Genomic DNA, 13178 nt, shown 5'->3' on the forward strand with positions numbered 1-13178 from the left:
AAAACTCAAGGAGAAGTGGGACAACTAAAACTTACATAACAGCAGTTGCATGTTGATGAGAAAACCACATTGATATTGTCAATGTTACATTTTAGTTTTTATTTAATTTGTTAAGTATTTCCCAATTACATTTTAATCTGGTTTCAGTAGCACCTAGGAGTCAGAGCACCCTATTCTAAAGTAAGGTGTGTTTTTAAGTAGAGCCAATATATTCTTTACAATGTTGTCTTGATTGATAATTTTCAAAGCTAAACTTCTCTCCATAACATAGGGAATAAACTTCAGACCTCTTCAAATTTTGAATGATTGAAATCTGAATTTAACTTAAGTTCCATTTAGTGAGGTTTTACTATAAAATATAGAACTGAATGAGTATTAGTTCTGCACATCTGACAGAAAATTCTCTTTTCTAGGAGAATCTGTCGAAGGTCTTCGAGAGAATGATTACCTTCTGATTCATTCCTGCCGACAGTGGACAACCATCACAGCACATAGCCTGGAGGAAGGTCACTATGTCATTGGGCCAAAGATAGAAATCCCTGTGCATTATGCAGGTATGACTATTTCTTCTTTTATGAGAATAATTAGGGGCACACAGTGAGAGAAGGGTAGAGGATATGTAAGAACTCTTGAGATGCATGTTGACTTTGGATAATTATTATCAACACCTTTGATGGAGTTAGTTTTTTTTAAATTTTACACATCATTCCCCCTGTGCCCAAGTAAGACATGTATGTAACCAAATTGGAAATTTCATCAGACACTGTAAATGAAAATGTTGAAAGATTATCCAGTTTTCTTGGTTAATGTGGTCTTGAAAATGAGAGATCATTTCACCAGGCATCATGAAACTTGGTTTCTAGTCCTAATTCTGCCACTAACTTACCGTGCTAAGCATCTTATAAATCACCTCATTTGATCCTCATAACAACCTTTGGATGTAGGTACTATATGCCTACTTTATATTTGAGGAAATCGAGGCAGAGGTTAAGAGATTTTTCCCATGGTCACATAGCTAGAATTTGAGCTGAATTTGCGCTCTCTCTATGTCAGGTGCTCCATCTACCCCACCATGCCAGCTAGCATCAGGAAATTGAACTTTATAAATTCTGAGTTCTCTTCCAGATCTACATCTAATTCAGATTTCTAATGCTTAGTAAGTAAAAACTACTTTCATAATTAACTACTGCTTCTGGCTTTAGATTTTTCTATTTCTACATTAAAATTCACAAAATGAGAATTTTGGTTTGGTGGAAATTGAATTTGGAGTTGAAAACTCATTTCTCTTTTCCCTCTGGATACTTAAAAAACCCCTAAAAATGTGTAATCTTAACATACTGATATGAGAACATATTAAAAAACTATTATAAATGCTTACAGTAAATTATTTAGCTGCCAGGTTTGTTTTTTAGGAAATTGTATTTGTATATTATCTATCATCCTCTGAAAAACTACCATCAGAGTGATGTAGTAACATTTAACACCCTCATTTGCTAAACTCTTGGATCAAGTCTTAACCAATTATATTGCAAAAGAATCTGTAAACATATATAAAAATTTTAGTGTTTCACCATTTTAGTTACCCAACAAGCCATTAAAATACAGAAATATGCATCATGAGAAGCAAGAAATATGCCTCATCCCTTCTTCATGGTAACAATTTGTCATGCCCAAACAGTAATGCTCACTCATATCACTGAGGTCTGGGAACAGTTACTTTTTCTACTTCATCTTAAGTGAAAGATGGAATGGCAGAAGTACCAACACAACATATTATAAACAATTGCTTACAAAAAGTGTTACAAATTAAAACCAAAGTATACAACATGATAAAATTACCTTCATATAAGCTCTTTCTTTACATATCTTGCCAACCAACTAGACGTCTTTGGGTGTGATGGTGACTCTCCTGGCATGGTGGCACATATGGGTGTTCAAAGAAACCTACTAAATATGCTTCACTTGCCTCCTGGTGGGTACCAGTAGTACCACTTTGCAACTTCAAGTGTACTTTGAAGTCCTGGACAATCTCCCTCGGAAGGTGCTGGAAACAGAATTTTCTTGATCAAAAGTTCTGTTGAGTTCCGGTAATGATGAATATCAGGAAATACTAAAGTCCCAGGATGCCAAACTTGAGGTTTCATGACCTCCCTGGTAGAGAGGGCACTTTTCCTGGAAGTTTTACTGTCTGAATGAGGCTTTGCTACCAGTGATTTTATGAGCAGTCTGCTTTGTATTTGCCATCTTGTTTTACTGAACAATAGAACACTAATACTTCTGTTCTACACAATGACCAAACCACTTTGCGCTCCTTCCACTGAACTCAATGTCCTTGGACAACTCTGAGAAATCCAAGCTAAGAGGGATCATCAATTTGTAAATGGTCATAATACTTGTTTTATCTCCATCTCACTTCAAATTCTTTGTAGCATGATTCAAAAAAGTACACTAGATTTGAAGTTATGAAATTTGAGTTCAAATCTCAATTTTGCCACTCTTCCCCTCACTTCACACCTCTGAAACTCAGTTTTCTTTAAGAATAGGGGATTTGGAATAGTTGGCTGTTTGGGTTCCTTCTAGATCTCAATTTGTGACTGATTTTATGAAACTCATTCTTAAATAATCAGTTACCAATCACATTCCTCTGCATTCATCTTACTTATGCAAAACCAGAATTTTGGTTTTACTCTTACTCTTAGTAAGAATAAAAAGAATAATTAAAAATTTAATTTGAATATGAAGAATGGTAAACATAAGTACATTATGCATTAAACATTTTAACATAATAATTTTCTGCCTCTATATATTTTCTTTTCAAAGATTTCGTTTTAGTGGTACAACCTGTATCCAGGGGTTGTCTATAGTCAAGTGATTATGGGAATTAGTGTTTTTGTTTTTACATACTTTTTTCCTTATTACAAGTCTCTGAATTTATAAATTCAATTTTCCAAAATATTTTCCAAGAAAATTAAAATCCAACCTTAAGCAATTTGTAATTGATTATTCCCACCAGGTAGTGCCAATACTTCATAGCAGTGATGACAAACCTTTTAGAGACCGTGTGCCATCCCCCCCCAAGATTGTGTGCCCCACCCCCGACTGAGTGCCAGGCACTCCCCAACACCCCCACACACACCCTTTGTCCCATACAGAGGAGGGTGGAAGGTCTCCCATTGGGTTTCTGGGTAGAGGGGCAGGGGATGTGAAAAAATGTCCTCGGTATAGGTGAAGAGGGAGAGAAGAGTAGCCCAAGCAGGTGATGTGAAAAAATGTCATCAGGCACAGTAGAGAAGGTGAAGGGAGCAGCTCCGTCTGCATCCCTCTGCCTTTCTAGTAACGAAATCTGGTGGGGGAGTGAGGGCAGCAGCCGCGTGCCCACAGTAAGTACTCTGTGTGCCATCTTTGGCATATGTGCCATAGGTTCGCTATCACTGCTCTATAGTGTTAATGCTGCAGTATATGATCCCTATAAGCTGTAACTGTCGCTGTGCCTGTTATCTACCTCTTTCCTCCACCCCTCTATTGTGTTTTCTGATTAGTCTATATACCCCTAGCTGTTCCTGGATCACTTAGAATCTCACACTTGCCTTTTTCAGAGAATCATCTGCTCCGAAGGACCCTAGCCTGGAACTTGCTCTTCAGGAATATTGCTCTTGGGCTTGGTGTGCAGAGGTGGGGGCGGGGGACTTCAAAAAATAGTAGAAAAAAAATGAGACTGCAAAAAAAAAAAATAGTACACTGCATATATTTTTAAACTTTTCCATTGTATTGATTGGTTTGTTGACAACCCCACCCCCACCACCATTCCTATTGCTATTTTTCTTTAAAAGTATTATTTGTTATGGAATGTTATGGGAGGAAATGAAGAGTACTAGAAGGAACTCTGATGATATTAAAAACAAAAAAAATTGTTTAAAATTTGTTTATTTAGAAAAGTCATTGAAATCTTCAGTTGTTAGTATTACGAGCAGAGTTTGGTGGCTTTTAAAATAGTTCTATATCATTTTAAGGTCTTGCAAAATACTCCACATTATATTCTTTTATCCTCACATTTGCCTTGTGAGGTTTTGCAGGTGAGTTCACTTAAGCTTAGAGATATTAAGCGAATTGACTAGGATCACACAGTTAATGTCAGAGTTATTAAGGACCTGAGTTTGATTCCCGCATTTAAACCTAATTCCTTCCCCATCATACATTGCTGTGTTTATTTTAGGATAAAATAAACAATAATTTAGTATTGTCATAAAGAGTGTTATAATGTGAAGGAAGCTAGATTTATTGGTCAAAGGATCTAAGTTCTAATTCCAAATGTGCCTCTAATTTCCTCTGTGATATTGGATTATTGTTCAAACTTCTCAGCCTCTCTGTAAAATGAGGAGTTCCAGGAGGTGAACTTGATAAGATATTTTTCAAGTTTAATTATATCATCATATGATCTTATAATAAAAGGGGAAAAAAAATCTCCGTTTGATATTACATAGCTTCAAAAGGTCTAATTTTCTCTAGTCTAATTTTTTCTTATTTTGACCCAAACTCCTTTTAAAATTCAGTTTTATAAGTTTGAAGCAACAACTGGAAAGTGAAATAAGTAAATTGTCTCTAGCTTTGGGTAAAACTTTTTGACTCTTCTAAGAAATTGTTGACCTTTTGAAATGAACTTAGAAATCTGATTTTTCTCTAAAACAAATTTCTAAGATATGCTAAGTTGAAATTCTTACCTTGTGGGATCTTTGGCATCATCATTAACAGTGAATTTGTTAACCTCTTACAATGTGAGCCTTTAAAATCAGAACCTTCAGCAAGTCACTGTTTCTTCGACTCATTTGGGAAGGTAGCCAGCTTCCTTCAAAGCAGTTGTTCACATCATCTTTACACAATGCAGTCAGGTAATGAACTCAGAAAACCTTTCAGATTCCTTGTGACCCTTTCTAGTAGCTGAATTTTTCAACAAGTAACCAAGTAACACACTCTTAAATTCATCTGTCTTGCTCATCTTTTTAAGACACTCTCCCAGTTTTGTTTGGAAGAAAAACTTTGACTCTATTCTATGTAATAATTGTTTCTTTAAAAATAAAAACAAAAAAACCCTCCAGGCACCCACAACAACAATCTAATAGATTGAAAATGGGGAAAATTGCAGTATTTCACCTGTTTTGGGGTGGCAAATGATCTGACCAGATAGTAGCATCATTTTTTTTTTTGGTAAGTCATTTTATATGCTTCAAAGCAAATATTTAATGTTTTAAATGTCCCTCTGGTTAGCTTTTTTTTTTTTTAATCTTTCAGTTGTCTGAACTCATTTGTCAGCTTCCAAAGGTCAGACTCCCGCTTTAACCTAGCAAGCCTAATGCTATGCTATGTACACCCTGGTGTTTTAAGTGCTCCTGATGTGAAGGAAAAAGCTGATGGATTTAAATAGCAACACATGATAATGATTAGGGAGCTTTTGAACATTATTCTCTACCAGATGGAATGTCAGACATATAAAGGATTATGGCTTACTCCTAATAGTTGGCTTATGAACTACCCAGCTTGAAACCCTTCAGTAGCTCTCTCTCTCTTGCCTTTAGGATAAAATGTAAACTCCTCAGCCTGAAATTTAATGTTCCCAGCAGTGCTTATAACCCACCCTTCCCACCTTATTTCATATTACTCCCCTTCACCAAAGGTGTGCCACAGACCATTCCCTATAGGTGACTGACTCATAGGGTCAGTAGACTTACACGTGGACAGAATTTTTAGAGGCTGTTAAGGCCAAACCCCTCATTTTACAGATGAGGAAACTAAATCTGAGAAAAGTTAAGGGACTTGCCCATGCTTTCTTACATAGCTAGTATTTGAACTTGGGTCTTTTGGATTCCAAGCCCAGGACCCTATCCACTGGGCCACCTTGCTTCCTTTAAAATTATTTTCTTTTTACTTTTTATCTACTCTCTGCACGTATTGTCTCCCCACAGTAGGACGAAAGCTTCTGTGGGGCAGGAACTGTTCCAGTCTTTCTTCTTTGAATCCTCAGTGCGTAGCACACAGTAGCAAAAGCTAACATTTACACAGCACTTTTAAGTGTCCCATCATTTCATTCGATTTGTCAAGTTGAATAGCAAAAGATAAGAACTTTTAAATCAGTAACCAAGAGATTTTTTTGCTAAAAAGATTTAGAGAATACAAATCCCAGAAGAGATCTGTGAATCTCATCTGGGCTATCCCCTTCCTTTTAGGGACATTTAGACATTTCAGTTACTGTGGACAATCAAGAGGCCATACTGTTTCCGATTTTTAAATATTTTTGGAGAACCGAGACTCTAGAACAAAATCAGAGGCAGTGTTTAATGTGGTAGAAAAAACAATGAGAACTGGAATGAAGAGATATGGATTCTAGCCCTGATTGTTATGTATTACCTGTAAAAAGTTAATCAAGTCATTTAAACCAGGTGAACAAGTTTCTTGTTTATTGAACAGGCAAAATAATACTCGTATTGTTTATCTCATAGGGCTTCTGACAGGCTAGAACAAGATAAGGCATAGTGAGTGCTTTCCCAATCACAAAGTTCTATATAAATATAAACTGCTGTTATTATTGACAAGCATACCAAGTATTATTTTTACATCCTATATTCAGCTGCAGAATTACATTTGTAATCCTTGACTGCAGAAAATGAAGTTCTAGTTTCTAGGACTTATTTTTGCTCTTTTCATTTGCATGAGAAATCCTCCTTGATCATACTCTGCAAATTCAGGATCATCTGGGTAGAAGTTTCACTATAGAGAGGCTTTAATAAGCAAATGAATAAATAGCCTCACAGGGGGTGTTGTACATTTTTAAACCATTTACCAAGAATTTCCTGTTTCTAAGAATTACAAATTTTCATTTAAATTTTTTTCTTGTTGTTTAGTCATTGTAGACTCTTCATGACATTTTTTTGGTTCTCTTGGCAAAGATATTGAAATACTTTGCCATTTCCTTCTCCAGCTCATTTTATAGCTGAGGAACTGAGGCCAGCAGGCTTAAATGATTTACCCAGGGTCACACAACTATTAAATGTCAGAGACCAGATTTGAACTCATAAAGATGAGTCTTCCTGATTCTAAGCCCAGTGCTCTATTCACTGAACCCCCAGACTTTAAAGATATCATCATCATCATCATCATTATTGTTATTAAGTACATTTAAGAATAACTAAATTATATCCATTTAAAGAAAGATTTTGTGACATTATTTTTTTTTTTGGCCTATTCAAACTGAGCCAGGGATTAAAATCATTGAGGTTTTTCTCAAATTCCATTTGTGAATAAGAATCATTGACTAAAACTCAAGAATGAAGCCATATGGTTTAGAGAGACCTAAACTAAACTTGAGCTTGCTCTGGGAAGTGAGTGCTGACTTAAAGTCCTGTAATTGAAATTGATCCTGAAGTCACTGACTGTGCCCTAAGAAAGATTTTCTTTCCATTCTGGCAAAATGAGTTTTGAAGTTTGGATAAAAAGTTTCTTAGTATGACAAGTAATTGATACCAAAAGCAAGAATCTGTTCAGTCAGCATAGCATATTTTGCTACCAGCAGAGAAACCACTGAAGAAAAATTGGCATTAACAACTAGAAAAGTGATTGCTCCCTTCCTCTGTAGTCTCTTTTCTCAAATTAGATAAAAAAGTATTGCAATTAAGTGCATCCAAACCTTTTAGAGTAGTTGGCTACCAAAAGTACAGACATTTGCTTTAAACAATCTGGAGTGGAAGTCAACCCCCAAATTTTGTTATCTGTTCGTTTCATCAGCCCTTTGTAGGTATCTACCGCCCTATCACTTAAGTAAGGGAGGAATTAGGTAGAAATTTCCTCCAATAATCAAATATTTAAAAAGTGTTATTTTAAGAGCTTCTAATCCTTTATAAATTTAGATGCTTCTTATATTCATTCCCTTTCCTTTAGCTGTTTTGATCCAAATGTTTTTTCTCTTTAGTCCCGAATTGAATGTTTGTCTTCTGATTTGTCAGTTCTTTGGGTATAAGGACCTTGTCCTGGTTATTCTTTATCTTCATTTATTCCCCTATTCCTAGCATAGTATTGCCCACTCAGTAGGCATTTAATTAAATGTCAATTGAATGTCTGTTTGTAGTAGGTACAATGAAAATTGCATCAGATTTGAAGTTGGAGTACCTAGGTTCAAATCTCAGCTTGGCCACCTAAGTATCTTTGTCAGTGTGATCAAATTTCAAGTTACTGAACCTTCCTGGAACTTAGTTCCATCATCTAAAAAAAGAAGGGGTTCAAGTAAATATTCTTTGAAGATTTGTCGCTGTAAATATATGAAATTATGTAAACCGCTTCCCGTGTCCCAACAAAGAGATTCAAGAAATCAGGTTTTGACAAACCTAATTAACTCAAATCTCTCCCTTTTGAGAGAATAAGGCAATAATAATACTAACCCATGTTTATAGATCAGTTTAAGGTGTATAAACCACTTTTTCCACAAAAATTTCATGAAGTAGAATTAAATATTTTCAAAAAGATTTTTAAAAAATTTAAGCCATTTGATTTGGAACTTGCCAGTTACTGTCATCACAGGTAACTTTATTATTTTGCTTTATATTTTAAAATGTTCATTCTCCTACAAACTTCCTGAATGTGAGGCAGATTAAAGCAACTCTGGTCTGTTTCTCTCCTCAATGCTATATTCTTCAATATTTTAAGGATTTTTAATATTTAAAATGATTTAAATATTTAAAATTTAAATATTAAAATAACATAAAGTATTTAAAAGTTCTTTTACTATTTTGCTACATGTAAGGATAAATGTCACATTGGCACTGTGATGGTAAAAAATTTGTTTTTTTTCTTCCTCTTACACAATCCATGGGGCTCTTTAGTAAGCACCTGGATTCTTAAGGCGGTGGTTGTTTTTTAAAACGTGGGATGTGCAATGTCTGTCTCTCGGGCAAAATTATAGTAATGTAGCATCTAACATAACCTTGGATTGTAATTACAGAACAAAAGGAAATGTTGAAACAAGCTAATTTTATTCTCCTGGGTTGTGAGTTTAATTAGCATGATTCATCCATTTTCAAAAGTAACTACTAGTGTTGAACAAGGTTTTGTATGAGTATTTTGTCTATTTTATAGTACAAAGTTTATTTAGTAAAATGCAAATACCAATGCATTCTAAAATATCTAAACATAAGGCTACAGACCTCTTTCCTAAAGGGAATAATTACTTTTAAAATCAGATTTTTATTTGTAGAAATGTTTGCTTATTTGTGCATCTATCTTGTAAACTCTTTACAAGCTGGGACTTGGTTTCATTTCTTTGAATCTTCCTGGGGGCCCTGCATAGTAGGTGCTTAATAAACCTTTGAATTAATGCAATTCCTTAAGTAACAGATCTATGAAATCATAACAGTAGTAGCTGATGTTTGTACAATAATTAGTGATTTTTCCCTGTACTTAACATATTGCCTTTAACACAGGAAGTTATTAATAGATACTTTTTGATTGATTTATGTCCCTCAGTCTTGTGAAGTCAGTCAACAACAGGCATTTATTAAGTACCTCCTCTAAGTCAGGAACTGTGCTTAATAGCTGGAAGTGTTTGTAGCACAAACTTATCATCTAATTCATTTTTTGAGAAAACTCCAAATGTAGGTGATTATGACTTGCCTGAGTCACAAAGTTAGTAAATGGAAGAACCCAGACTTAAACCTAGGTTGAAGAATGAATACAGAAAATGAAGACTTTGAGTTAACCTTGTCTGATAGTTTTCCTCATTTTATTGTCTCTTGGGCACTTAGACTATAGCTCAGAGAGACTTCCTCCCCGGAAGGAAAAAAAATCCTTATGTACAAAAATATTTATAGCAACTCCTTTCTGTTGTGGTGGCAACAAATTGTAATTGAGAGTCCCCCATCAATTTGGGGACTGGCTGAACAAATTATAGTATATGAATCGAATGGAATCCCACAGTGCCACAAAGAAGGAAGAAATGGACAGTTTCAGAGAAACCTGCGAAGATTGTATGAACTACTGCCTAGGGAGGTGAGTAGAAGCAGGAAAACAATTTATATACCATCACAATATTGTAAAAAACAAACAACTTTGAAAGACTCAAGAACTCTGATCAGTATGGTGATAGCTAAGTGCCTTGTGGTGGATAGAGAGCCAGGTCTGGAGATGGGAAGACCCAGGTTCAAATCTGGACTAGCTGTGTAACCCTGGGTAAGTCACTTAACCTCAACTGCCTAGCCCTTACCACTCTTCTGCTTTGGAACTGATACTTGGTATTGATTCTAAGACAATTCTAAAACAAGGAAAGAGTTTTAAAAAAAACACAACAAAATCTCTGATCAATATGAAGACCAACCATGATTCTAGAAAGCCTATGATGAAGAATGATACCCATCTCCTGGAGATGGACTAAATATGCAGCATGAGATGTGCATATCTGGACATGGCCAGTGTCAGAATTGTTTTCTTTGACTATGAATATTATAACTTTTTTTCTTCCCTATTTTTTTCAGTAGGGAAGAGGAGGTGAGTGATAAAAATAAATATATGTAAATAAATATTAATTTTTATAAGTGGGACTGCAATTAAACTGTATATCCCCCTTTATGTTTTCTTTCAGAAGCTAATGAAATATGCCTGTCATTATGACTATTTTTTACATCATTCTCTATTTGTTCTCTCAGTGACTGTGGAGCAAACATTTAGTCAACAAATGAGAAAAAAATCAGAGGTCCAGAGGTTTAACAACTCTGGAATAGAACAGAGAATAAATATGTACCTTGAATTAACCATTTCCCCTTTGACTTCTGCTCATTTAATACAAGCAGAATGCACCTCCTGAGGACTGTGAAAAGGGCAATGGCAGCTCAAGTCTAGCTCTACCCTTGGGATAATATAGTTAAATCAGATGAAGCCTATGGACAAACTGACTGTGACCCACACCACTAGTGAAGTGTTTATCTCACTGGCAGAAACAGGTTTTTATAACTGAGAGTTCACTTTTCTTGTTCACTTTATCCCTCTGAGTTTTGAAGGATTAACTTTTTGTTCCTAGATATTAACTTGCAGCTAAAGGTAACCTCAGTTGTTTCTCTTCACTAAGAATGGACTTAATGATGGGTTTCCAAAGGGCTAACAAGGTTAAACTTCTTTAAGTAACTCCTTCACAGTTGGGAATACTCTGCCCTAATAATTTTCCTTGGGTGCTAGAGTCATCTTGCTTTTATGACTCACGAAACAATGAAGTTGTATAAGCTGCTTACCTGTTGGAGTGGCTCTTCCAGTGTTCTCTTAAGCAGAAAAAAGGACAAACTGTGTGTGGCAGGTGAACTTCAGGGATATTTAAGCAGATAGACAGATGATTCATACACCTCCATATTGGTTTTGTGGGATGTTCTCTGTATGATAACTCTGACTTGTTGGAACTGGTGTATTAATCATGGGACTTGTCTGTCTTAGGCTTGCCTTCCTTGTTAGTATCCTGTCAAGAATAAGGTCAGCTAAATAGAATTTTAGTCTATAGAATTTTAAAGAAAGTGCAGATAAATTATATTTAACGTACGTTTGAAATACTCCATTAATCTCTATGTTTCACTTTTGCCTCAGAGTCTAGTATTCAGGGCTAAATATATCTTTTTTTTTAAAAAATCCTCAACTTCCATCTTAGAATCAATACCGTGTATTGGTTCTAAGGTAGAAGAGCAATAAGGAGTAGGCAGTGGAGGTTAAGAGACTTGCCTTCACACAGCTAGGAAATGTCTGAGGCCATATTTGAAACCAAGACCTCCCATCTCTGAGCCTGACTCTCAATCCACTGTGCCACCTAGCTGTTAAATACATCTTCAACCAATTAGCCTTGCTCTTGACTTTCTCTTAAGAACACTAACTATTCTCCTAGTTACTTAGATTAAAAAACAAAGATTCATCTTTTATTGTTTTTTTAACGTTTTTATCTTAAAGCTTTTATTTTTTTAGTCCCCATGCATCCATTCAATTGCCAGTTCCTTTTTTAATTATAAAGATATTTTATTCTACCAATTATTCTACCAGTGACATGCAACAATTTTCCACATCCAAAATGTTTCCCTTTCTCCCTTCTCTCTCCCAGAGTTGATAGACAATTACCATTACCAATATAGTTTGATCTATAATATACATGTACTATTCTGCAAAACATATTTCTAGATTGTCCATTTTTGTAAAAAAGATAGTCATATGAAACAAAAACCCCAAAATGCAATTTAAAACTAAGTTAAAATTATTAAAAGAGTATACTTTGATCTGGATTCCATCTCTAATAGTTCTTACTCTGAAGATTGATCTCATTCTTTGTCATGAGTCCTTCAGAATTGTCATGGATCATTGTATTGTTGAGAATTAGTTAAGTCTTTCATTGTTGATCATTGTACAGTATTATTGTTTCTGTGTACAATGTTCTCTTGATTCTGCTTTTTTCACTCTGCATCAGTTCATGGAGGTCTTTCCAGCTTTTTCTGAAATCATTCTGTTCATCATCTCATACAATGCAGTAGTATTCCATCACCATCATATACCACAATTTGTTCAGCCATTCCCCAATTGATCGATCCCCTTAATTTCCAGTTCTTTGCCATCTTGAAAAGAGCTCCTTTAGATATTTTTATACAAGTAGGTCCTTTCCCCTTTCTTTTGATCTCCTTGGGATACAGACCTAGTGGTGGTATTCTAGGACCAAGGGGTAAAAATTGTTTTATAGTCCTTTGGGCATAGTTCCATATTGTCCTCCAGAATGGTTGGATCAGTTCATATCAGTTGCCAGTTCTTAAGGAGTTCTACATAGAAATGTTCCATAGGATGTTGCTGATTTTTTGGATCCATAAGATTTTATGTTTTGTTACAACTTTACTGTCTCTACCTCCAACACATACACACACACACACACACACACACACACACACACACACACACTCTGCATATTTTATGTGTGTACATATATGCATATATACACATATACACAATAAATACAAACTATTTTCTTCATATATATCATGTATCATATACTGTATACATAGCAGATATATACATGTATACAGGTATAGACATTTACATTTTTTAAATTTAACTTTAAATAATTTAAATTATTTTAAATTAAAAGTTTTAAGCAAAAATTTAAAATACTTGGGGGAGATATGTATACACACAAA

General features: G+C 35.1%; 1 protein-coding gene across 1 annotated transcript in view; it reads left to right on the forward strand.

Moving 5' to 3' along the window:
- The window catches only part of GAREM1 (GRB2 associated regulator of MAPK1 subtype 1), a 147656-nt gene that overhangs the window by 14033 nt on the left and 120445 nt on the right, over positions 1 to 13178 (forward strand). The window contains exon 2 of the mRNA XM_044682820.1: positions 414 to 554. Coding sequence (XP_044538755.1) covers positions 414 to 554 — 141 coding nt within the window. The remainder of the gene's footprint in view (positions 1 to 413; positions 555 to 13178) is intronic.

This window comes from Gracilinanus agilis, chromosome 1 (genome assembly GCF_016433145.1).
Source record: "Gracilinanus agilis isolate LMUSP501 chromosome 1, AgileGrace, whole genome shotgun sequence".
NCBI lineage: Eukaryota > Metazoa > Chordata > Mammalia > Didelphimorphia > Didelphidae > Gracilinanus > Gracilinanus agilis.